We start from the raw sequence: 27,195 nt of genomic DNA on the forward strand, positions 1-27,195 counted from the left end.
AGAATTGAGAGAGAGAGAGAGAGAGAGAGAGAGAGAGAGAGAGAGAGAGGAGAATGATAAAGCAAATATGGTTAAATATCAACAATTGAGAAACCTGGGTGAAGAATATACTGGAGTTCTTTGGGCTATTTATACAACTTTTCTGTAAGTGTGAAATAAAACAGTTAATATATTTTTAAAATACTGAAAAGGAAACTGAGTGCTTGTAACCTGAGTCATACAAAAAGGCTTTTATTTTTTACCTGTCTACTCCTCCATCTAGTTCTAAAAACAATTTAGTCTTATGAATATGTAAAAAATAAACAAGATAAAATAAATTGAAAACAAGTATGAAATCCATGTGGTCTTGGCAAGAACCTTCTAAATTGTCAAATTCTATAAAATGTTCTTGAAAATTTGATAGGTTATGAGGAGAGATTTCTTTTTTGGGGGGAGGAAACAATCCAAACTTTAATATAGTCATTAGTTCCTTTGTGTTCCTGATACCCTTTTATTCAAAACTTGATTACAATTAGCCACAGAGAATATAATTCTGGACTATAGAGGCAGAAAATCATTATTAATAAGAATAAAATAAATACACTTTAAAAATTTTACAGAATTTTATGCATGTATACACACTTTATTAAATTTGCATTTTAAGATATACACAAGGTGATAATTTCACAAAATTTCCCATTATTCCAAAAGCAGTTATCATGAAATACAATGATTACATAAGTCAGTCAAGCAAAAAGAGCATCACCTATAGGATTTTCTTACCATATCTTGTACTTATTTTCAAATAGAAGCTTGAAATATGATATAATATAGAATAGGAAGAGATCATTTTCATTTATAACAATGATCACTTTTCAAATATTAAATTTTATATAAAAATAAAGGGGTACTCTTAACCAAGCTAATCTGAAGATTAGCATTTCTATCTTTTATTTATCTCAAAACAATCCCTGCAGAAACTTAACTTTCTAGTCCATTTAAACAATAAAGTTAACCATCTTGCTTCCTAGTTCTCATACCATTGGAACAATTTCATTTTCCTGCCATAATTATACCCCACCACTGAATTTGAAAAATAAATATCATCACATTCCAAAGGTTATTTCTTAAGAGTTCTAAATTAGAGCCAAAAAATGGCCAAAAGTGTCCCTTTAAGGCAAAAAGACAGTAGAGTGAATGCGGATAAGTATCCTATAAGATAAACCATCGCTCAATATTATATAGGCAGAAAACATCTTAACATGGTTCTTTCACAAACAGAATAAATACACTGAATGCCATAGAAATAATGTTTCTTTAAAATGGCATACTAGAGAAAAATCTTCATAATATACACAGTTATGTTAGGTTTGAAGGATTACGGCCTTTGCACAGGTGAAAGCAATAAGAGAAATAAAGCCATTAATGGTGGTTATTACTATTTAAAATAACGCATCTGATGCTGTAACAGAACTACTTATTGATAGCTAAGTGATGCTCTCTTACAATTCAAAGTTAATATGTTTCCCTTCAAGCCATACAGTATTACCAGCCTGTGAGTACCTGCAAAGTGCAACATCTTCCTTCAAGATTCAAGGATCTTTGCCTTCAAAACACACAAGTGCAGTAGTTTTCGTTTCTTACATACATTCAAAAATGGAATACTATGATCCTAGCAGGCAAATTTGCATATTAAATACAGACTATCCACCCACGATATATGAACATTAAAAGAAATCTATCATGACATACATTTTTACACAATTTTAAATAATAAATAACACAACAATAGACTACACTCAGGTTTTTAAAATAGCTCCATTCAGGATTTACCTTTTAAAAATTAACTTCTGGTATCACAGACTATCATGTACAATGTTCACAGCTCAAATAGCTTCTTAAAAGCAGAATTCACAATAACATTGATTTTTTTTTCAGCTCCTACTCCTCATAGATATTAAATTGCCTTGCTATAAGGCAGCATGAACAAGAACTGGATTCTGATTCTGGTGGCAACACAATGACCAAAACACAGTCGGCAGCACCGCTCATCACATGACAAAACAAAAGAATCCAATGTCACAAAAGTAATCAGAAAAAAAGCAGCAATCAAAACAGTATGTGGCAGTCACATAAAGCCCCCTTTTCTACGTACCTTATGATATACATCTTTACAGCACAGCACTGTACCCCAAGGCAACTCAGGCCTCATAATACCACCCAAGGCAAGCTGTCAAGCTTCAGGTATGCTTTCTAGACAGTAGTTTGTGGGTAAATAACATTATTCATTCATTTGTAGGTGCTCCACACATCTGGTCAAGGCAGGAATTTCTTCTCCTTGATAACACCACCTAGAAATATTAATATTTTATATATTCCTTAGGGTAACAGATTTGGGGAGAACAATATCAACTGTGGTAGCTAAGTCATAGGAACTTGTGTGGTGACTACTCTAGGCATCATATAAGTTCATTTACACTCTCAGCACTAAAATCAATCCTCACATCATAAACTCCAACAACAAAGAAGCGATATGGGTAGTAATGAAAGCAACTATGTGTTTTTTCTGCTCTGTGAGAAATGACAAGTAAGCAGCTCAAACAGGAAAAGGAAACAAAACAATGTGCTTTAAACTGATGCAGAAAAATAAAAAATTAATATAATGAAAAGCAACCCATCTATTGTGAAATATATTTAAAACTATGTAGCTAACAGAGGACAAAAAATTTGTCAAGCAAGAGAATTTCTGATCTACTCTAGGTGTCATATAACTGCTGGAAAAAGGAACCATTATAAAAATACATATCAGTAAAAAAAATACTTATCAGTGCTTTCCTTAAACATATTTGAGATTTAGTCCCTAGATCCAAAATATGATCAGCAAAGAGAGAGAGAGAGAGAGAAGGTCACTATCCTCGTAAAATTGAACTTTAGAGAAGAGAGATGCCAAAAAAGAATGGTGTCAAAATGGTTTAAATATGTAACACTTTAATCCTCATTATGGATCAAAGTTCTCTGCGTTCCTCTCACTGAATGATTTATGTAGGAAACAGCAGCTAAAACACTGAATCAGAAATGGGTAAATCACTTGGGTGAGAGATCATCCATCAAGATGAATGGAGGGCATGAATTGGAACATGCCACTGGAGACTCTGCAGTCATGCTGCCTTTAGCCAGTGAATCTGAGGATAAGCCACTGCTGCTACTGCTCCTACTACTGCCATCCAAAATATCTGAACTAAAGACAAAGCAAAAAGAATTATAAGCAGATGTATCTATCAGGGTAAAAGTAAACATAACATGCAAAAACATAGTTTTAAGAACTCACGAATCAGTACAGCATTTGTAAATAATAAAAAGCAAAAAAAGCAATAGCAATGAACTACATCGTGTGCTATATTCAGATACCTGTGAAAGTAAGACACTCGAGGTTCCCTAACATTTCAATGCTCTCCAGGAGGCACCAGAATGTCAATAAGCCTTCCTCTTGACAAGTCACAGTTTTAGTGAGGTTGTTCCCTTACCTTCAGCTAAAGAGATTTCTACCTTATATTTATCTTCTTACCTTCCCATCAGTCTCACAGTAGAAGGAAATGGTTACTCATTGAAGTACCTACCCTGAGCTGTGTGAAGTATTCTATCAAACAGTGCTTCATGGTCCTTCTACTCCAGAACCAAGTCTTTCAACTGCACTACATTTTACCACTTCCCCACTCCCAAAAGGACTTTGATTCAAACACATTTTTTCTAATTTCCTCCATTATTTGCCTTTCATATTCTTCTCATTTTATGAATTTCCTACACTGTTTCCTCTCTTCTTGCTTTCAAAACCCAAAGGTCTCCCTACCACCTCTAAAATACTCCTTTCTTTGATCCCTTCTATTACTATCCAGTTAAGCTTCTAAAAGGAATGCTCTCTATAGCCCAGCTGGCGTGGCTCAGTGATTGAGCACTGACCTTTGAACCAGGAGGTCACGGTTGAATTCCAGCCGGGGTATGGGGCATATACCCCAGTTGTGGGCTCGATCCCCAGTGTGGGGCGTGCACGAGGCAGCCAATCAATGATTCTCTCTCATTATTGATGTTTCTCTCTTTCTCTCCCCCTCTCCCTTCCTCTCTGAGATCAATAAAATATATTTTTTAAATGAAAGGAATGCTCTATATTCACAGACCCAATACCCTCACAGTCCATTTGCCTCTTTAATCCTGACAACTGGCTTCTGCTCCTACCCTTCCACTAAAACTCCTGACCTGGGGCATCAAGAGCCTCTACAGCCCAGCACAGGGATACCTTATCCATCCAGCCCAAACCCTCATGGCTCCCAACAATCAGTCTGGCCTTCCTCATAAATCTGCCTTCATATTTCAGCATTCACAATTAAGAGCCTTCACCATTTGCCATCAGGCTGCCTTTCCAGCTTTGATTCCCATCAATCCAAAATAAAAGCTCTATGCTCTATATTTGGCCCAAATTCACTAATTCATTTATTCTAATATTACTGAGTTCCTGCCAAGTACAGGAATTATGCTAGATATTAGAAAACAATGGTGTATAAGACAAACATGGTTCTTGCCCTCATCAAATTTACAGAACAGTGCAGAATACAGACATTGAAATAATTATGCTAATAAACATATAATTATAATCTGTGATCAAAGCAATAAAGGAAAGATACAAGGGGCTCTGAGAGTATATAACATGGGAAAACTGATCTAATTTGAAGGAACAGGGAGGAACAAGGCTCCCTAAAATTGATATTTGAGCTGTCATCTGAAAGATGAGTAGGCATGAATGAGGTAAGGTTTGGGAGGAAGCAAGGATAGTTCTAGAAGCCAAAAGCAGGCTAGTGTGGCTGCAGTATAGACAGTAAGAAGAATAGGAGAAACAAAGCTGGTGAGGTAGTCAGGCAGTTTTAGGATTTATATGGAAATACTTTTTATTTTTGAAAAAGAAACAAAGCATAGAATTGGAGAAGGAATTATGAATCAGAAAATATGGGTTCTAATTTAAATCTGGTCACTAGCTCCTTTGAAAAAGCCCATCCTGATCTAATGTGTTCTATGGCTAAATATTATGAGCCTTTAATATTATCATTTTTATGAATTTCTAAGTTAATATATTTCCAGTATTAAGTAACCTGTGGTACATTTGGAAGTTTCTGGGCCCTATACCACCCTCAATGAAATATAACTTCCCACCCTCCCTGCTTCTCTACTCTTCTATTTTTTCTTCAAAATGTCATTTCTTTCTATTGCCACTGGATTTTTTTAGGTGGAGACAGAATATAAACAGGCTTCAGAATAGTAAAAATTAAAATGGAAATGGTATATTCCACAGTACTCCTACTCTATGCTCACTGCTGTCAAATGCATCATTAATAATACCACTTTTAAGAAAGAAGTTTGGATAATTTAGCTGGCTCAGATATTTTTTCAACCAAAAGGCAAAACAGGTCTAAAATATGAATTATTCAAACTACTGAAGGAAAGTTGCACAGATAATCTAAGACATTGGAAAATCAAAACACCTTTATATTTGCTTTGGAATATATGTGATATTTTCCTCTTGCAGGATTTGGCCTAGACTAATATTAAAATAAATTTATTTTCCTAAAGCACATATTGGCTGGGCAGCCAAAGGACATGCTCTGTGCTAGTTGGCAGGAATAAACAGGCTTGGATTAAAATTTGGCCACCAAGCAGATAATCTGAATATAAATAAAGACTTTCTTATTCCAACCACCAGACTTATGGTGAGCCCTGGGTTAAAAGATTCCATTTGTAACAAGACCTGCTGCTTAGGTGAATCTTATATTCATTCAAAAACATGGAAGATGTGGGTGATGAACACACAGTGCAATATACAGATGATGAGTTATAGAATTGTACACTTGAAACCTATAAAATTATATTAACCAATGTCACTCCAATAAATTTAATTTAAAAACCACAGAACATGCAGAGAAATCTGTCATCTAACACTATTGATTACTTTAAGAGAAATAAGCTAATGGGAAATTTACCAAGAAAAAAAGAAATCTGAACATTTCATATCTTTTCAAGAATTTTTTCTCTATTATTAAATATAAACATATGTAAAATTTTGATTATTAACAGTAAATCAGCATACTTATATTTAGTCACCAAAACAATTCAGATTCAGAATTTAATAAACCATTAACCATATATTTTCACCAAGCTAAAAATCTACTTTCTGTTCTAATTAATCCGGCACTACTACACATGGTCAGGAAGCACAGACTACAAGTCACAAATTACTCATTGTCAGTATATCTGCATAAAGCAAGATTTTTGTTATATTTTAATCCATAGATTAGTAAATAAAAGTGATTTTCACAGTATCTGCTATTAAACTTCTACCAGGGCTCCTAAAAGCAACAAAGTATGGTCCAATTTGAGTTTTTATCTTCTTTCTTTCCTAGCTTAAAGTCTGATGGAGCCAGACAATAGCAGGAAAGCAAAGGATCTACATAATTCAAACTGAATATAGGAGTACATGAATCAAAAGAGAACTAATTCAGCCCTAGCCAGTTTGGCTCAGTGGACAGAGCATGGGCCTGCAGACTGAAAGGTCCTGGGTTCAATTCCAGTCAAGGGCATGCACCTCGGTTGCAGGCTCCTCCCCAGCCTGGGCCCTGGTCGGTGCTTGTGCAGGAGGCAACCAATTGATGTGTTTCTCTCATATCGATATTTCTCTCTGTCTTTCCCTCTCTCTTCCACTCTCTCTAAAAATCAATAGAAAAATATCCTTGAATGAGATGAGATGAGAGAGAGAGAGAGAGAGAGAGAGAGAGAACTAATTCATTCCAACCACTGAACATAATGTTGAGGCAATATGTATCTGAACCACACAACCAAAAATACTTATGACTATTCAAGTAATTCCCTCTGTCTAAAAAAACTAAGGGTGAAATTGTAAGAGAATCATTAAAACATTCAAACAACAAAACTAGGATGTCTGTTGTGACACGTACTCTCACCCCATCTGGTTGAGCCACTTTGCCTTATCCAGTCAATAAATTGGGTTCAATCAGATTGATGAACAGACAGGTAAGTGCACTAAAAATTAGCCACAGCCTTATCAAGTTCAGCAGATATTGAAATAAGGTAAGATAACAGGGTATCCTTACCCCTTGATGTGAGATAAACTGGCCCATAGGGCATTTTCTCTAGTCTCTACTATTTTACCTTAGTAAGGCCCAAGATTATCTTCCCATATAACCTCTAAATTCTTAAGATCATACATTTAAATATGATAATTTTCACAGTCACCTTGGAAACAAGAGTTTAAAAGTATCTGCACAGATGTCTAAGTTGCTCACATAAACATGTTCAAAGTATATGTATACATTTCTATTAATAAACAAATCATAGCCCTAACCAGTTTGGCTCAGTGGATAGAGCATAGTAGGCCTGAGGACTGAAGGGTCCCAGATTCGATTCTGGTCAAGGGCATGTACCTTGGTTGTGGGCACATCCCCAGTAGGGGGTGTTGCAGGAGGCAGCTGATTGATGTTTCCCTCTCATCGATGTTTCTAACTATCCCTCTCCCTTCCTCTCTGTAAAAAATCAATAAAATATATTTTAAAAAAATAATAAATCATTATTAAACTTTATTCTTGGGCCCTAGTTGATTTGGCTCAGTGGATAAAGCGTTAGCCCATGGGCTGAAGGGTCCTGGGTTTGATTCGTCAAGGACATGTATCTTGGTTGCAGGCTCCATTCTGACCCTTGTCAGGGCACATGCAGCAGGCAACCAATCAATGCCTCTCTCACATCGATGTTTCTCTCTCTCTCTGTCTCTCCCCCTCCATTTAAAAAATCAATGGAGCCCTAGCTGGTATGGCTCAGTGGATAGAGCATCAGCCTGTGGACTGAATGGTTTCAGGTTTGAATCCGGTCAAGGGCACATACTCAGATTTTGGGCTCGATCCCCAGTGGGGGTATGCAAGAAGTGGCCAACCAATGATTCTCTCTCATCACTGATGTATCTATCTCTCTCTTCCTCTCCATTCCTCTGAAATCAATAAAAATATATTTTACAAAAATCAATGGAAAAATACCCTCAGGTAAGGATTAACAAAAAATAAAAATAAAATATATAAAATAAACCTTACTCTTGGTATGTCACACATTCACTATAAAATTGTCTTGTCATGACACATATAACATTAAAATAATGCTAAAATCATTAAGATTAATCTAATAAAAATGTTAAAATCATAAAGGTTAAATTAGCAGTCACATTAAAACTGAAACTTCATTGAAGACTTTTTCCTTTTCTGTAGGAGAAATAGACTACCACTTAATCTTGACTAGCAGCCCTGAAATTTCCTTTTTTTCTTTTTTTAATATATATTTTTATTGATTTCAGAGAGGAAGGGAGAGAGAGATAGAAACATCAATGATGAGAGAGAATCATTGATCAGCTGCCTCCTGCACGACCCACACTGGGGAATTGAGCCTGCAACCTGGGCTTGTGCCCTGACCTGGAATCAAACCGTGACCTCCTGGTTCATAGGTCGACACTCAACCACTGAACCATGCCAGCCAGGCAAATTCCTTAATTTTCATCCCACGGACTTATTCCCCCAAAATGAGCAGAATATGAGTTCCCACCATGCAAAAAAAAAAAAAAGTCAAAGTACCATGCAAAGAAAGGTGTACTTAAAACTCTTGATATTCATGAAGACTAAATGCAAAATGGCATAATTCCTGCCTTGTGGTGACAATGTTCCCCAGATTTTATTATCAGAGATTTCAGAATTTTCATTTAGTAAAAAATATGATATAAAGAAAAGGCTTAGTATTTCTTTGGGTGGCAGTTGGCACACTGGACACTAATTCCAGATGGGTCCATACTCAAACTTCACATTTAATTTCTATTTCAAAGATGTCAGATTTTAAAGGTTATTATCTAGTATATAAACTTTAATTTAAAATGTTAAAGCCTATCTTTCATTTGCAGGGTAGGTCAAGGAATTAACTATAACAATTTAAGTGATAATTTACTAATGATCTGATAATTTTTCTATTCCCTAAATGGTATAAAAATTGTTTCATTGGTTTCATTATCAAGTAGATTGCTATCTATGGCAATAAAAACCAGAACACAGCTACTTCCTGTCTTTCTCCCCATTTCTAGAAATATGTATATCTGATCAATGAAAATACATTAAAGAAAAAAAAGTTTCTGCAAAGGCAGGATCCAATTTTTACATATCAGGAATAACTCATATTTAAAATCTCTTAGCTATAGACATAAATGTCAACAATATTATTATACAAGGTGTCCCAAAAAACTTAGTGAAATCTTAAGTTTTAATATCCTTGGAAGTCCAGATGCTACAAACTTACTAAAAATGTCATTTAAATTTTTAATTGCTTAAATATATATGAAACTTAGTTTTGTGAATTTTGAGTAATAAGTTTCTTTTTAACATATCATTTGAGCCATATATTGGCTTCTTAGCATTCTATAAGTGGCCGTGAATAAAGCAAATCTCTCCAGTGTGAGGGAACGCTTTTTGTGTTTATGGATCAAAAGTGCCCTTTATCATCAATGTTCCCAGGACTCTCATTGCCAGTCACAGGTCCTCAGAGAATGGAAGTAGGAGCAACAGAAATAGAAACAACAGCCACCATCGTCTAAGGCTTAGGTTGCTGCTTAGAGGAATAAACGACTGGACAAGAGAAGAGAACTTTTGGCAAATACCATGCCTTCTCTTTCCTTTCTTATTTATTTACATGAACCTGTTTTATGGCAACTTGCACAATCAGTCTATGACAATATTTTTTATAAATCACCTCACCCTGTCTGTATGTTTTTAGCTTGGCAAAAACCTTTCATATCTTTTACCTAACTTGGTTAGTTGGTTAGTAACTGGGTAAGCAAATCTATTTATAATGCCATGTGCCTATATTAAAACATACTTTACCATAAAAGTGATATGTAGTTTCTACTAAGTATAGAGTTTCATCTACTAGTTATCTTGACAAGCTTTAGAGGTTTTCTCTTTTTGATCATCTACATACCTGGAAAGGCACTCTGTACCAAAATTAGCACACTGAACTACCAAGGACAGACAGAGATGAGAAAGAAGAAAAACTGTGGGGCTGAAAATAGCTGGAACAATCTAAAAGGCATCTGTTCCAAGGTTAGAACAGTGCTGATCAACAAGTCTAATAAACTAGAAAAATCTAACTTCCTGGTCAACTAGAAGTACAAGTTATCTTCCACAAAATACGGAATAAGTGATCTGGAAAGAAGGAATCTTTAACACTTATACCTTATAAGTGGCTTACACAATTCTTCCATTTAAAGGATACAAGCCTTTTAAAGTGAATGCCCTTGTGGACTCTTAAAAAAAAGATCCTCACTTTCTACCATGTGACAACACAGAGGATGGTTGTCCATACACCAGGAATTGGGCTCTCACCAGACACTAAATCCACCGTTACCTAGATGTTAGACTTCCCAGCCTCCAAAACTATCAGAAATAAATGTTTGTTGTTTAAGCCAGTTTGCTGTTAAACTGATTTTTTAACAGCAGCCCAAATGGACTAACATAAATTGAATTCAAATTATTCCTAAGATTAAAAATAGCAGCAGAGGAGAAACCAAGATGGCGGCATAGATAAGCACCTAAACTGCTGCCTCGCACAACAATTTCAAAACTACAACTAAAAGACAGAACGGACACCATCCAGAACCACAGGAAAGCTGGCTGAGTGAAAATTCTACAACTAGAAGGAAATAGAAAAGCTCACAGAGAATTGGAGGTACGGCAAAGGGTCTTTGTGCGCGCAGAGAGGAAGGGCGGCTGACAGCCTGGCTGACTTTCTCTGGCGGAAGGGGGAAGGAAGCCCCCGACCGCACTGAACCTCAGTTCTGACTGCACTGAACCCCAGTTCCGGGTGAGCCTCTGGGGACCCACGCTCTTACGGGGGGAGTCTGGACTCTCGGGCGGAGACTCAGGAGCCGGGGAAGGCAGAGGTCTGAAGGCGTGCGCGTGCCAGTGCGCACAAAGGCAGCGGAGGTTGCCACAGGCTTTCCCTAGTGGAAGGGAGTCGGAGGCTCCTGACTGCACTGGGCCCCAGTTCTGACTGCACTGAACCCCGGTTCCAGGCGAGCCCCTGGGGACCCACGCTCTTGTGGGGGGAGTCTGGACTCTCGGGCGGAGACTCAGGAGCCGGGGAAGGCAGAGGTCTGAAGGCGTGCGTGTGCCAGTGCACACAAAGGCAGCGGAGGTTGCCACAGGCTTTGCCTAGTGGAAGGGAATCAGAGGCTCCTGACTGCACTGAGCCCCAGTTCTGACTGCACTGAACCCCAGTTCCAGGCGAGCCCCTGGGGACCCACGCTCTTGTGGGGGGAATCTGGACTCTCGGGCGGAGACTCGGGAGCTGGGGAAGGCAGAGGTCTAGGAGTGCGCGCAAGGGCAAGGCTAACGGGAAGCCAAGACTGTCTGCTCCGCCCTGAGACTCCACCCCATCCAAGCTGAGCACAGAGGCTATTGCAATTTGGCAAGTCTAATCCTATAAGGCTGTCTCCAGCACTGAACTTCTCCCAGCATAGACACAGCTGATCCTTACAGCCAACTGGCCTGGAGGTCAATTCCTCCCAGTGATACCAACAACAATCAAGACTTCATTACAACAAAGCTGTACACACAGTCCACAAAGGGGTGCACCAAGAGTGTCCACCTCAGGTTAACTGGGGAGGCTGACTCACTGGGCCATAGGAAACCTAGCACACAAATTTACCCTACCAACTCAGGGAAGCAGTGAAAATGTGGCGTCAAAGAAACAGATCACAAATGAAAGAAATGGAGAAAAACAAACGACTGGATATAGAATTCAAAACCACGGTTATAAGGCTTTTCAAGAATATCCTAGAAAAGGCCGATAAATATAACGAGACCCTCGAAGATATGAAAAAGGACCAACTAGAAATTAAACATACACTGACTGAAATAAAAAATATTATACAGAGACCCAAAAACAGACTAGAGGAACACAAAAATCAAGTCAAAGAATTAAAATACAAAGAAGCAAAAAACACTCAACCGAAAAAGCAAAAAGCAAAAAAAAAATCCAAAAAGTTGAAGATAGTGTAAGAAGACTCTGGGACAACTTCAAGCGTACCAACATCAGAATTATGGGGGTGCCAGAAGAAGAGAGAGAGCAAGATACTGAAAACCTATTTGAAGAAATAATGACTGAAAACTTCCCCCACCTGGTGAAAGAAATAGACTTAGAAGCCCAGGAAGCACACAGAACCCCAAACAAAAGTAATCCAAAGAGGACCACACCAAGACACATCATAATTAAAATGCCAAGAGCAAAAGACAAAGAGAGAATATTAAAAGCAGCAAGAGAAAAACAGTTAATTACCTACAAGGGAGCACCCATATGACTGTCAGCTGATTTCTCGGCAGAAACTATGCAGGCCAGAAGGGAGTGGCAAGAAATATTCAAAGTGATGAACAGCAAGAACCTACAACCAAGATTACTCTACCCAGCAAAGCTATCATTCAGAATTGAAGGGCAGATAAAGAGCTTCACAAATAAGAAAAAGCTAAAGGAGTTCATCACCACCAAACCAGTATTATATGAAATGCTGAAAGGTATTCTTAAAGAAGAGGAAGATGAAAAAAGTAAAGATAAAAATTATGAACAACAAATACATATCTATCAATAAGTGAACCTAAAAATCAAGTGAATTAAAAACCTGAGGAACAGAATAATCTGGTGAATATAATAGAATCAGGGGCATGGAAAGGGAGTGGACTGATAATTCTCAGGGGGAAAGGGGTATGGGGGGGTGCAGGAAGAGACTGGACAAAAATCATACACCTATGGATGAGGACAGTGGGGGGGAGGTAAGGGCAGAAGGTGGGGTGGGAACCGGGTGGAGGGGAGCTATGGGGGGAAAAAGGAGAAACAATTGTAATAATCTGAATAAAGATTTATTTTAAAAAAATAATAAAATAATAAAATAAATTTAAAAAATGGCAGCAGAGTAGGAGGATGCTGCACGGACATGCTCCCAGGAACAAGCTGGAATTACAACTGAAATACAGAAAGGCTTCCTGAATAATCAATGGAAAACTCAAAAGAGAGAACTCTGATACCCAAGGACTGAAGGTGGAGACCACATAGAGACTGGTAGGAGGGGCAGAAGTGCAAAAGCGTTGGCCAGGCACCCACAGATGGCAACTGAAGTCCCGGAGAGATATCACAGCTGTGTGTGTGTTGGGGGGTGGGGAGGTGGGATGCCACTGAGAACTCTGGGATCTAATCCCAAAGCTAGCTCCCCAGCAGAGAGCACCAAACTGAGGAGGGTACCTACATAACATCTAGCTGTGAAAAGCAGTAGGGTGCTGTCTGCCAGGGAGTGGCAGCTGAAACTTCAGGCACCCTCTTAAAGGGCCAATACACAAAAATTCCCTGTGGAGCCACCCCCTTATGCTCTGGCAGAGGAAGGGTGAAGTGGACTGGAGCTGTGAGAGCAGAACCCAGGACTGGGGACTTGGGGGATAGAGCTCAGAAGGCAGACACCCTAAGTTTCTTGGGCTGAGTCATTCCCTCACACAGCACAAGACATCTTTCCCACATAGACATCTGCCTTGCCTGGGGGGAAGGCAGTCAACACACCCTATTGGAAAACACCTTGCCCTGAGGCCACTTAAGAGATTAAAAGTAACAATTAGCCTCCAGGCAGAAGCAACTGCCCCACCTTTTGTTGAAAAAACTCTCGCCACATCTGAGGATGACTGCCTGGAGGCAATTCAAGTCAGAATCCTATTAGTCTGTAGACAGAGGTGGTCTCTGGAGGCTTTGAGTCCTAGCCTGATCCAATCAGATAAGAAATTTATCTGAAACACAGTTCAGAGTAATGATGTTAAAAATGGTCAACAGTATGAAAAAAGATATAGTAACTATGAAAAAAGAACAAGATTAGTCTGAGATAAAGAATGACATAACACAAAGAACACATTGGAAGGAATACACAGCAGATTAGGGGAAGCTGAGGATAGAATCAGTGAATTAGAAGACAGAGTGGAAAATATCACTCAATTAGAGAACCAAAAAGAAAAAACAGGAGGACAGCTTAAGGGAGCTGTGGGACAATGTGAAATGTAACAATATTAGAATAGTAGGTGTGCCTGAAGAGGCAGAAAGGGAGAAAGGCATAGAGAAGGTGTTTGAATAAATAATGGCAGAAAACTTCCCTAAATTGGTAAAGGAAAAAGTCACACAAGTTCAGGGGACACAGAGAACCCCAAACAAGAGGAACCCAAACAGACTCATGCCCAGACACATCATAAGTAAAATGCCAAAAAATAAAGACAAAGGGAATCTTAAAGGCAGCAAGAGAAAAGAAAACTGTTACCTACAAAAGAGTTCCCATAAGGCTAACACCTGATTTCTCATCAGAAACTCTACAGGCCAGAAGGGAATTGCATGAAGTACTTAAGGTAATAGAAAGCAAGGATCTGAGACCAAGATTACTATATCCAGCAAGGCTATCATTCAAAATACACAGTCAAATAAAGAGCTTCCCAGACAAAAAAAAAGAAAGAAAGAAAGAAAGAAAGAAAGAAAGAAAGAAAGAAAGAAAGAAAGAAAGAAAGAAAGAAAGAAAGAAAGAAAAAAGGCTAAAGGAGTTCATCACCACCAAGCCAGCATTACAAGAAATGCTAAAGGGATTGCTATAAGGGATTGCTGAGAAGAAGAAACAGAGAGAAACCTAGCCATACAGAATTAAAATGGCTACAAATAAGTACCTCTCAATAATAACCCTAAATGTAAATGGATTAAATGCTCCAATCAAAAGGTGTAGGGTAGCTGAATGGATACAAAAACATGACCCAACTATATGCTGTCTACAAGAGACCCACCTCAAAACAAAAGACACATACAGGATGAAAGTGATGGGTGGAAAAAAATTTTCCATGCAAATGGAAAAGAGAAAAAAAGCTGGAGTAGCAATACTCACATCAACAAAATAGACTTTAAAAACATCATGCTAAGCGAAATAATGCAGTCGGAGAAAGATAAATATCATATGATCTCACTCATTTGTGGAATATAATGAACAACATAAACTGATGAATAAAAATAGAGCCTGTGGGGGGAAAATATACTAGAATATAATAGAAGTAATCCTGTTATTTGCAGATTTTTAATATTTCCTACAACTTTTGTGATATCATACTATGTTAGTACAGTTTTAGTAACATTATTATACTTAAAATCCTTTTATTCTTGAAATATTAATCTTTATTGCATGTAATATTATATGTAAGATCATTTTTCTGAAATAATTGGTGTTTATTGCATGTAACATTATCATATTTAAAATCATTTTTCTTGAGATATTAATGTTTATTGCATGTAACATTATTATATTTAAGATCTTTTTCCTGAAATATTAAGGTTTATTGCATGTAACATTATATTTAAAATCGTTTTTCTTGAAATAAAAAAATAACTGAGGGAAAAAGAAGATCCTCAGACATAAAACTTAGAAAAGAGGAAGTTCTGAAAGGCAGTACACAATCATGTCTAAAACATGGATGTTCAGTGAGTTGATTCGAATGTACTTAAAACTTTCAAATTATCCCGGGCAGTGTTCCTCAGTGGTTGAGCATCGACCTATGAACTAAGAGGTCATGGTTCCATTCCCGGTCAGGGCAAATGCCTGGGGTTTCAGGCTTGGTCTCCAGTGAGGGGGGGCATACAGGAGGCAGCCAATCAATGATTCTCTCTCATCATTGATGTTTCTATCTCTCTCCCTTCCTCTCTAAAATCAATAAAGATGTATTTTTAAAAAAGGATATAATACAAAATGCAGGCAGACCAGCCATAATCAGTGCACCATTACCAAGCAATCCAGAAACTCTCACACCATCCAGCTATTGACACTCTACCACACCATTAGCATCTACTGAGAGAGGCTGACTTAACAGGAGCTAGGAATGAAAGCGGAGGTGCCAAAAGATACACACTTCCAAAAAGGTACTCATGACTTTCAAATGATCTGCTTTTCCACATTATCTACAGCTCTGAGAGATTTCCCCTCTATGGAGCACAGATAAAAAGCTGAATATATGCCCTAGTTGGTTTGGCTCAGTGGATAGAGTGTTGGCCTGTGGACTGAAGGGTCCCAAGTTCAATTCCAGTCAAGGGCACATACCTGGGTTGCAAGCTTGATCTCCAGTAGGTAGGGGATGTGCAGGAGGCAGCCGATCAATGATTCTCTCTCATCATTGATGTTTTTATCTCTCTCTCCCTCTCCCTTCTTCTCTAAAATCAATAAAAATATATTTTTTAAAAAGCTGAATATATTTTAAATGATCCCAATATATTTTTGACGTGACTCTTTAAATAGATCATACCCTAATATCCTTTTGATTTTATTTCATTTTTTACCATGAACTGAGATCAGACAAGTGTGCATTTTCCGGAGGCAGCATATTGGTAGTGCCTTGGAAGAGCCTCTTAGGCTGGCTTTCGGATTCCATTTCACCTAAAACAAAAAGAGAGAATAGTACCGTAAAACAATTTTACAGGCTTAGTGCTAAAATAGGATGATCTCTGATTAACCAAAGCTGAGCATACTTCTTGAAGCTGTTACTTGAAAGATATTTTCCATGTGTTTAACTAGAAGAAATATACTTCCACATAACCTCAACCAAAAAGTTAACAGCCCTAAAGAAAACCTCATTTATTATATGTATCATGCTACTAATATAGTCATGTTATTTAATAGTAGAGTAGGACACTGATTGCATCAGGCAAGATGAATCAAGGCTAACCACAGCAGAAATAAAGTATCTCCAAATAGCTGAAACTCACAGCAAATAATAATTTATGCTAGATGATTAGTAAGGATTTGATATGTTTTAATATCAGAATATTTCCTGATTTGAATTCAAATGGGTTAAAAAGTATTCAGTCTTCCCCTGGCCAATGTGACTCACTTGGTTGGAGCCAGTGTGGATCACTTGGTTTGATTCCTGGTCAGAGCACATGCCTGGGTTGTGGGTTCAGTCCCCGGTCAGGGTTCATGAGAGGTGGCCATTTGATGTTTCTCTCTCACATCGATATTTCTCTCTCTCCCTTCCTCTCTCTGAAATATCAATTTTTAAAAAAGTATTCAATCTGATAAAGAGTGTATAAATCAAAGGTTGCTTTAGTCTACTTAGTGAAAATGAAGGTAAAAATACAGTCACAGGCTGCATAATGATGTTTTGGTCAATGATGGCCTGCATGTAAGATGGTGGTCTCATAAGATTATAATGGAGCCATCATAAGGTCATAGCACAACACATTCCTCACGTGTTTGTGGTGATGCTGGTATAAACAAACCTACTGCACTTCCAGTCATAAAAGTACAGCACATAAAATTATGTACCATACATAATACTTGACAATGATAATAAACAACTATGTTACTGGCTTATGTATTTACTATACAATACTTGTTATTATTATTTTAGAGTGTATTCTTTGTATTTATAAAAAAAAGTTTGCTGGCACACTCTCCCTCCCAAAACCATGCCCATGCCTTTCCCTTTAATCTCTTTTTCCCTTTGGCATGCATCTCCTACACTCTAAGGAACCCTACAAGGCTTGCAACCAGGCGAGCAATGGACAGCAGCAGCTTGTCCCAGGCTAACCCCCAGAACCTATCTCCAAGGCCCCCTTTTCTGACTTTTTAGAGAGCCAAATCAGCCCCGCTTAGACTCTCCTGTTACTTCTTCTATCCTAAGACCTTCTTTCTATCAGTGTTCCAGCTTTAATAAACATACTCTCAATAATTTTTTAAAAGTTTGCTGTAAGCCCTAACCGGTTTGGCTCAGTGGATAGAGCTTTGGCCTGCGGACTGAAAGGGTCCCAGGTTCGACTCCGGTCAAGGGCATGTACCTTGGTTGCGGGCACATTCCCAGTGGGGAGTGTGCAGGAGGCAGCTGATCGATGTTTCTAACTTTCTATCCCTCTCCCTTCCTCTCCGTAAAAAATCAATAAAATATATTTTTTTAAAAAAAAGTTTGCTGTAAAACAGTATGTCATGTTACACTGGTAAACATCTCACATTTGTCCTGTGTCTTGATTGCATAATTTTCTCTTGTGCTTGATTTGATCTCATGCTGTTTTGTAGAGTAGCATGCAGTACAGACTTGTACACTAGGAGCAATAGGCTGTACCATATGGCCTAGATGTGTATGTAAGTGCACTCTATAATGTTTATACAATGATGAAATCAACTGATGACAAATTCTCAGAACATATTTCCACTGTTAAGGGATGCAGGACTGTATAAGTTTGAAAGCACATCTATAAGTGAAAGCAATTATTAACCAATTCACAAAATTGGTATTATACTGGCTATCTCAATCCTATAGATTTTCTCAGAACTGGTAATAGAAAAACTTTGCATCCAAGGAACAGTGCTTAACATTTTGCCACCAGGAGTGCAAACACTAAACCCTAAATTAGACAGAAAAAGCCCTTTTCCAAATAAGTTATGAAATAAAACATGCAAATACCTTGGTTTTGAAGTTCTTTATCTGGAAATGGAAGCTCCATTTGAGCTTTAAATGGAATATTAAAGAAACTTTAAGTCATGGGCCTATCTATACTCCAGTAGGAAAATTAATAACTGTGAACTTAAACCTTTACAAGATTCTTATGAGGAAAAAAGATCAAGCAAAAACAAATACAACATTCATTTTTTTTCCCATTTATCAATTAATTTATATTATCTTTCCTCTGGAGCTATTCTGAATATGACTAAAATTGAAGAAAGGTTGTATTTTTATTTATTTTTCCATCCTTTAATATGCAGTTTTTAAAAGCTGCCTCCTGGCTTTCAACATCTCTTTAGCAAAACACGTTTTAGCAAAGAATTCCTCCATCTGCTGGTATATGTTGGAATAGCTTTGAAATTAAACAACCAATTCCACCAATTTCCTGCAACAAATTTGAAATTAATGCCAACAACAATAATAGCTTTACTTTCCCTATGTTAATTTCATGTAATAGCTCTTGGGAAGCTTCTTAGGATTATAAATAATTCCTTAAAGAATTAAGAAAAAACTACTGGTTTATAAAATAAAATTTATTCAGTAATACAAATATTGTCAGTGTATCAGGATCTATTTTCCAGAACATACCATCTTTAATTTTATGTTGTCTGAAATACCGCACTTTTTGAATCTGTGTATGAGGCTATCACTGGAAATTTTTCACCGAAACTGGCAAGTATCCGTTTACCTACCATGAGGAGAGTTGATTTGTTTACTGGCCCTGAAGCTGATCTGCACAAAGAAACCACTTACTGAATTGCTTTTTTTTAATTATTGCTAAAACTCTTGTTTAAAATGACATCCAACACTTGCAATCATGTGGTCATATCCCCAGGAATAATGACTAAAACTGTGTTAAATTTTTTTTTGCCTCTTTTTAATAGACTCCATCAGGTGCCCATAAGCATCTAAAACTAGCATTGAGTAAGATCATTTTAGTTTAGTGCTTTGTGATTCAAAATAAGGTAATTAAGAGAGCACCCCAATTACAGCAAAAATCCTATAGACTTGAATATGAGGCAATTCTCTCTGCCAAGGTGTAATTTGGCAGTGGCTTATATTTGAGAATACAGCTTGTTTATAGACCTATTTACTATGACATAAGCATATATTTCTGCAACATATCAATTTGCATCTCTTTTATATTCAGATCACCGAGAGGCAAATTTTTGGAATATATATTGATAATATGAATATATGAATAAGACTCAGTTATGAAGTATAAAAAAAGATGGGCAGTATCAAATAACTAATTTACAAAATATAGAATTAGTAAAGCATACATAGGGAAGAGTAATGCATGTTTCTTTAGGAAAAAGGAGTCCTGTCTTGAAACTAATTTCAGGCAGAAATTCTAATTTGTAATTCAAGTTTGACTAGGTTTAATATCAGAAATGTGATGCTTACCTTTTCTTTTAAGAGGACCAAGAGCACTGGGTCGAATGCATTTGACTGGGCTCTGACTCCTCCTGCTTCAAAGAACAAACACGATGATGTGAAGTACTTCTAAGATGCAAGAACCATTTCAACCCACCAAATAAGTCAATAAAATTAGTATTTATATAGGAAGAAATATAAAATGCCTGTGTTGTAGGTTGAGTAAATGAAATGCTAATATATGATCTGAACTGGCATATGACAATCTGGAATAACATGGTGTTTTAAGCTATATTTTAATCGTTCTATAACACCAAATACCCACAGCAGTTTCTTTAAAAATATAATAAACCTTATTAAAAAGTTATTTGTGTCCAGCTGGCATGGCTCAGGAGGTCAGTTTGATTTCAGGTCAGGGCATATGCTGGGGATGTGGGCTCAATCCTAGTGTGGGGCATGCAGGAAGCAGCTAATCAATGATTCTCATCATTGATGTTTCTCTCTCTCCCTCTTCCTTCCTCTCTGAAATAAATCAAAATATACATTTAAAAAAAGTTATTTAGGCCCTGGACAGGTGGCTCAGTTAGTTGGAGGGTCAGCTTGATTCCAGGTCAGGGCATATGCCCGGGATATGGGCTTGATCCCGTGTGGGGTATGCAGAAGACAGCTGATCAATGATTCTCATCATTGATGTTTTTCTCTCTTCCTCTCCCTTCCTCTCTCTGAAATCAATAAAAATATTTTAAAGAATATATTAGCTGGTGAGGATTTTTTAAAAGTTGCCTTGTTGGTGTTGCTCAATGGTTAGAGCATAGGCCCATGCCCCAAAGGGTTGCAGGTTCAATTCCAGGTCAAGGGCACATACCTGGGATGCAGATTAGATCCCAGGCTCCAGTTGGGTATATACGGGAGGCAACCAATTGATGTGTCTTTCTTTTTTAAAATATATTTTTATTGATTTCAGAGAAGAAGGGAGAGGGAGAGAGATAGAAACATCAATGATGAGAGAGAATCATTGATAGGCTGCCCCCTGTATGCCCCTTACTGGGGATTAAGCCCACAACCTGGGCATGTGCCCTGACTGGGCAATTGAACCAAGACCTCCTGGTTCATAGGTCAACCAACCACTTAGCCACACCAACCAGGCCCATGTACCTTTTTCAAATGGCTGTTTCCCCCCCGCCCCTCTCTCTCTCCCTATCCCTATCCCTATCTCAATTTCTATCTCTCTATCTATCTCCTCCCCTAACCTTGCCTCTCCCTTCCACTCTCTCTAAGAATCAATGGAAAAAATAGCCTTGGGTGAGGATTAACAAAAAATCAAACAAAAAATGTTATTTGGATTTGACTGCTCTATAATCTTAAACTTTTTCCTTATAAAAGACATATCATCAAACACGCACATGTATGTCCTCTGAATATAAATTGGCATTAAGTCTCAAACAATGCATGTGGTAAAATGTTAATGGTAGAATATAGGTAATAGGTACATGGATGTTCACTGCGCAATTCTTTCAATTTTGCTTTGTTTGAAAATTTCCATAATAAAATGTCAGGAGCGGGGAAGTTCTTCAGAGAAACAATTTCAATAAGTAGCATTTCACTCACATATAAAAAGCAGGTTTACCTACCTGGATAAGTGTCTCGGACTAGGAGTGGGACTTGGTGGTAGCCCACTGCTGCTCAACATTTGTAAGGATGGTGAAAAACATTGCTAGAAAAACATATTTAATATTAAAATAGTTAGTTCTAATGCTCCAGTTTTCAAAAGATTCTTCTCAAAATGACAAACAATATCCTTAGAATTGTTTAGTTGTCTATGTATTTCTCTCATATATGAATGAGAATATATATGAATATATTATAATTTTTTCCCAAATTACTATCACAGGTTTTGATTTTTCTTCCAGTCATTGGATTCTTTAAAAGTGAAGCAATTTAAAAAAATATATTTTTATTGATTTCAGGGAGAGAAAGATAGAAACATCAATAATGAGAGAGAATCATTGATCAGCTGCCTCTTGCACGCTCCCTACTGGGGCTTGAGCCCGAAACCAAGGCATGTGCCCTTGACCAGAATCGAACCTGGGACCCTTCAGCCCAAAGGCCAATGCTCTATCCACTGAGCCAAACCGGCTAGGGCTAAAAGTGAAGCAATATGATATCTCTCTATCTCTGTCACATGTCTCTGTGCCTCCATCTGTTTCTGTCTTCTCCCCCTTATATCTCTGTTCCTCTTGTCTCTCTCTTCCTGTCTTTATATATGCCTCTCTCCCCCAGGGCTCCATCTTGCCCTCTGTGCCCCTGTCTCCCCCTTTCTCTCTGATTATCTCTTCTGTTGTGTTTCCATCCCATCTCTGTCTCTCTCCAAGTCTTCATCTCCCTCTCTGTGTATCTATCTCTTGGCCCCCATGTCTCCTCATTGGTCTTCCTGCACACCTCTCCCTACCAGACTGCTCAGGCTCCAGGGCCTAGATGGAAAGACTTTACACCACAGTGTCTGCAAGCACAGGATCATGGCTGCTTCTGGGACTTCTCATCACTCCCAGACCCTGGGCCTGTCTGCCCGGCAGCCGTCAATTATCTGCCCAGCCTGCTGGGGATTCCCACTCATCCCTATGGGGTTCTAAGGAACCAGGTATTGGAACAAACTCCTCCCTGGTATAGACACTGTGCTACAACTGAGTGAGGATTTCCTGCCACTGAAGGCTTGGTGGGGCCATACCCTGCTTTCCTAAGGAACTTGGGCAAGGAGAAACTGAGGCACCCCTGTGTGATCGCTTCAACTTTCTCCCCAAGGGGCTGTTATTCTTGACATCTGACTGAAAGCCCTCTTGCTGCAGCTTCATCTGCCCTCCATCTCTGTAACTCAGCTTCTTCCTAGAGCAAAGACTCCAGTTGGGCAGAGATTGTTGGGCACACTGTTCCCCAGGGAAAGCACTAAGGAGGTGACCCCTGGGGGATGGGCACTGACCACAGCCATATCCAGGATGAGGGAGAGGAGGTTGAGGTTCAGGGAGCCAGGAAAGGTTAGGGGCTGCCACCACCTGGGTCCTGACAGCAGAAAGAAATAAAAAGTGCAGTGGTGTGTGTGTGTGTGTGTGTGTGTGTGTGTGTGTTTTAGAGAGTAAACAGCTCAGTGTGTGAAAGAGAGTTAATATATTGTCCATGAGCCTACCTTTCCAAGTCCTCTGGTGGGTGATGGTGCTGGAGAAACCGGAGTGAAGTCAATCCTTTTAGGAGAATATAATTTCTCTGGCTTGTCAAAATCACTATCACTCTGTAAATATAAAGTGTTATTTCCTCATAATACACAATTCAGCACATCACAGCTCTTCTTTACTACTTAAACATGCCTATGTTTTTAGAGTACAAATATATAGACTCTAAAAAGTTGCAAGATAATATTCTGGTAGAAAAGCAGAGATCAAAAATGAATATGAGTATATGAAAAATTAATAAAGTTAATGAACAATACAAAGGTTTCTGTAAATTAAAAACACACAAGCAAATGTGAAAACTTTACCAGGCTCAAGCTCTCATCCCATGACTGGCTTATCTGCATGGCCGCTTGCACTTCCCTAAAACAAACAAAAATGAAAGGCCATCAGTGCTCAGAAACAAGATGTGCACAAGGCTGTGTCCTATTCTTGTGAAGCACTAACCTTTCATGGGCAGTTTCTCTTTTCATGATATCTGTGCATTCCTCCTGCAAAGACAAACATGTGCTGAAAACATAATATTTATCCACCCAGTTCTTTATTGCAAAGAAAAGAAAAAAGACTTTTCTACCTTATTTGACATAATCACAGTATAGCAGAAATAACATTCTAAGACTGTCACTCATACCACATCTGTATTTTATCTGAACCCCCAGGAGATTTTTAATCTGTCTACAACAAAGCAGTCGCAGCTTATTACATTTTTGATATCTAAATCTTCAAAATGAAAATAAAATCAATTCAGAAAATTGTAGATCTGCACTAGAAAGTAAAATTTACCTTTTTGATTTGATGCAGTCTGCTACTAGAAATCCCATTAGATGATGATGACAGCAACTGGAAAGAAAAGTAAACATTTACTATTTTCTGAATCACAAAGCAGCAATCTGCTGTCAGTACCAGTGTATGACCTCTTCCTAGATAATTTTTAATATTCTTCTTAGAAATCTAGCTCTTTAAATTACTGAACATTAATGCACTAGAGGCAGTACATTCAGTCTTTAGAAAGTACACCAGGTGTCCAACCTCAAGGCACCATCTGTCACTAGACAGGCACTTACTTTAACGCTTTTCCCAAATGAATGCAGAGCTGTGTACATTTATATATACAAAAAAAAGAGAGACTCCAGGCCTTGGAAATATCCATTACCCCTCTAATCTAAAATAAAGAACTATATAAGAAGGGAAAGAAAAAACTGATTTTATTCATTTTTATTAGCACTTTGCCAATGGACAAAGACAGACTAAGAAGCCTAGTATAATATTGTGACTATGATTTAAGTTTATAAAAAACACTTTAAAACTGCAAGATTTTGTTTTCATGACCTAAATCAAATCTAAAATTTGATCACTAATGCTATCACCACAAACCTTAGTAGTTAAAAAAAATCAATGTGGAAGGCAAAGTACATTTTTAAAATAGCTGCTGCTTTCCCTTAGATCACCATTTTTTAATAACACAAAGATGAAATGTTTTGTGGGGGGGGGGGGAAATTATGTTCCTTAAAAATAATCACAATCTGATTACAAAATACAAGATAAAATTCATATAAATGGACCTTAAGGTTCTAATAGCCATTATATAAATAACTACTATTTATCCCCTAGTGAAATGCAAATGAAATTATAATACTATATAAAAGTAAATAAGACAATTATCCTGTTACAAGAGGCCCTATCCTATTAAAACTTTTTTTTAATACTAATGTAGTGAGGATTATAAAATGGTGATAAACTGCTAAAAAAGTAATTCAGGTACATTTTTTATGCCCAGCCAGCATTGCTCAATGGTTGAGCATCAGCCTATGAACCAGGAGGTCACGGTTTGATTCCTGGTCAGGGCACATGCCTGGGTTGCGGGTTCAATCCCCAGTGTGGGGCGTGCTGGAGGCAGCCTATCAATAATTCTCATCATTGATGTTTCTCTCTCTCTCTCCCTCTCCTTTCCTCTCTGAAATCAATTAAAATAAATAAATAAAGTTATTGGATCCTGGTAATGGATCCTGAAGTGTTAATGGCATAGAACCGTAAAATAATATGTTTTTAAGGATACCTGGGTCTTCACCTTTTATTAAATTATAGTAATACTTACTCTTGTATGACATTTTACAAGAAATATGATTTTACCTCAAAATATATCTCTTCATTACCCACCCCTTTAACTTTTTCCTCTTCTAGGCTTTGAAAAGAAAAAAACTTTACCAGTACAATTCTTTTAAAAAGTACTTTTGCCATTATGAAAGCAATAAATGTTTACTGGTGAACTCTTAAAAAGGTCATTTGAAAAACATTAAGCTACTAGGCAAGTAAATGAGACAAGAAAGACTCTAACAGGATAATATAAAGGAGAGCATGAATGTGTCCATCAGACAACAAAAGAAACCCCAAAGGCAGTGAAATAATCAGGACAGACAAAATGAGGGTTACCAAGCCTGATTGTGAAGAAAGTCAGAAATTTAAATGCTGAATTTATATGATGTACAACTTGTAAATTTAACACAGAACTGAGTATACTTGAAAGAGGGGCAAAGGAGCAAAGCCATGTGTAGTCCCAGAAATAAGAGTGAAGTATGAGCTGAGAAAAAAAGCCAAGAACTTCAAGGAGGTACTGGTTAATGATGTTAAGTCAAGCAAAGAGCTCAAGTGGGATAAGAGGCCCCTGACTTTGGCAATAAGTGGGCGTTGGTGACTTTTGCAAGAACAGATATTTTATGGAGTTGTGGTAAGAATGATGAGATTACAAACTGACCCAATAGTTAACAAGAAATTAGGAGACAAGGAATTAGAGGCAGTAGAATATAGATTAAGCTTTGAAAAGCTCCCAGAGGAGAAGAAAAAAAAGGGAAGGAGAAAATAGATAACAGTTTGTTTTTCAGATATTAGAGGTGTGAATCAGGAGAAGGTGGAAGAAAAGGGCCAGTGAGGAAGAGACTGAAGACACAAGACAGAGAGAAGATGACAGACCAAGCACAGTGACAGGAGAGTCATAAAATATACGAACCATTAGGAGAAAACACCGCATGTGAAGGTAAAGACGTTTTAAGGAGAAGAAAGGTGACATGAATACAAGATAGGTGTCTGCCTTCTCTGTGAAGTGAGAAGCATCATCTGCTGAAAGTGAAAGGTGGTGAGATAGGAAGCTTATAGTTCTAAAAAAAAAAAAAAGATTTAGAATATTGCTTTGGAAAAGGAGCACCTTGAACCCAACATGCCCAGAAAGAATTTATCTTCTGTTCCTTCAAATGACCAATTCCACTCAACTTTCCCAAGGTAACACTTTCCCCTTGGTCATCAAGAAATAAAATTGCAGTGACTTTTGAGTCCTCCTTCTCCCTGCCTTTATATCTAATCAGTTGTCAATCATGAAGATCTATCCAGGCTGGTGTGGCTCCATGGTTGAGCATCAACCCATGAACCAGTGCAGCCAGAGCCTAGGGTGGGTATTTGTCAGGGAACAGTGAGAACTGAGCCTAGATAGAGCTGGTAAGAATCTTTATATCTTAGAAAAGAGAAAAGTGAAGTGTAGAGAGGCAAATTCATTTTCCCTTCTTTGCTATGCTATTGATACAGGAACATTTTTCATATATACAGCAAAAATAAGTACTTGTATTTTCCAGTATCCTCGGGGAAGGTGGTGAGGAGAATCAAACCTCCAGATAGCTAACATTTTCCCCTTAAAGTATTTTTAGCACTTCAGATGGAAATCTTTCTTAAAAGTGTGATATTTTCCCCCTTGTTAAACAGATTATACCAAGCAGAATGGCACAGGAAGATCTCTATTCTAATCCCAGCTCTGCCACTTATTAATTGTGTGATTCTGAGCAAGTCACTTATATCGGCTGAGTCTTAGCTGCTGCCTCTTTTAATTGGGAAAAACATTTTCTACCCTGCCTACTTCACTGGGGTTGCTATGAGATTAAATGTGTGAAAGTACTTTGTAACATGTAAAATGTCATACAAGAGTAGGTATTACTATAATTTAAGAAAAGGTGAAGACCCAG

At 37.8% G+C, this 27,195-nt stretch overlaps 1 protein-coding gene across 11 annotated transcripts in view; it reads right to left on the reverse strand.

Moving 5' to 3' along the window:
• Window positions 1–595: 595 nt before the first annotated feature.
• The window catches only part of PABIR2 (PABIR family member 2), a 31,010-nt gene continuing 4,410 nt past the window's right edge, over window positions 596–27,195 (reverse strand). For 5 of the 11 annotated variants that reach the window (XM_080653898.1, XM_080653899.1, XM_080653908.1 and 2 more), the window contains 9 exons: window positions 23,975–24,031; window positions 23,639–23,682; window positions 23,500–23,554; window positions 23,152–23,253; window positions 21,605–21,687; window positions 20,004–20,068; window positions 18,558–18,602; window positions 16,438–16,534; window positions 603–2,330 (listed from right to left, as the gene is read on the reverse strand). In XM_080653898.1, the coding sequence (XP_080510024.1) occupies window positions 2,261–2,330; window positions 16,438–16,534; window positions 18,558–18,602; window positions 20,004–20,068; window positions 21,605–21,687; window positions 23,152–23,253; window positions 23,500–23,554; window positions 23,639–23,682; window positions 23,975–24,031 (618 nt within the window). In that variant the 3' untranslated portion in view covers window positions 603–2,260. Of the gene's footprint in view, window positions 2,331–16,437; window positions 16,535–18,557; window positions 18,603–20,003; window positions 20,069–21,604; window positions 21,688–23,151; window positions 23,254–23,499; window positions 23,555–23,638; window positions 23,683–23,974; window positions 24,032–27,195 lie in introns of all 11 variants that reach the window. The other 6 variants (XM_080653900.1, XM_080653906.1, XM_080653901.1 and 3 more) reach the window with 5 other exon arrangements.

The sequence above is a fragment of the Plecotus auritus genome (assembly GCF_963455305.1).
Source record: "Plecotus auritus genome assembly, chromosome: X".
NCBI lineage: Eukaryota > Metazoa > Chordata > Mammalia > Chiroptera > Vespertilionidae > Plecotus > Plecotus auritus.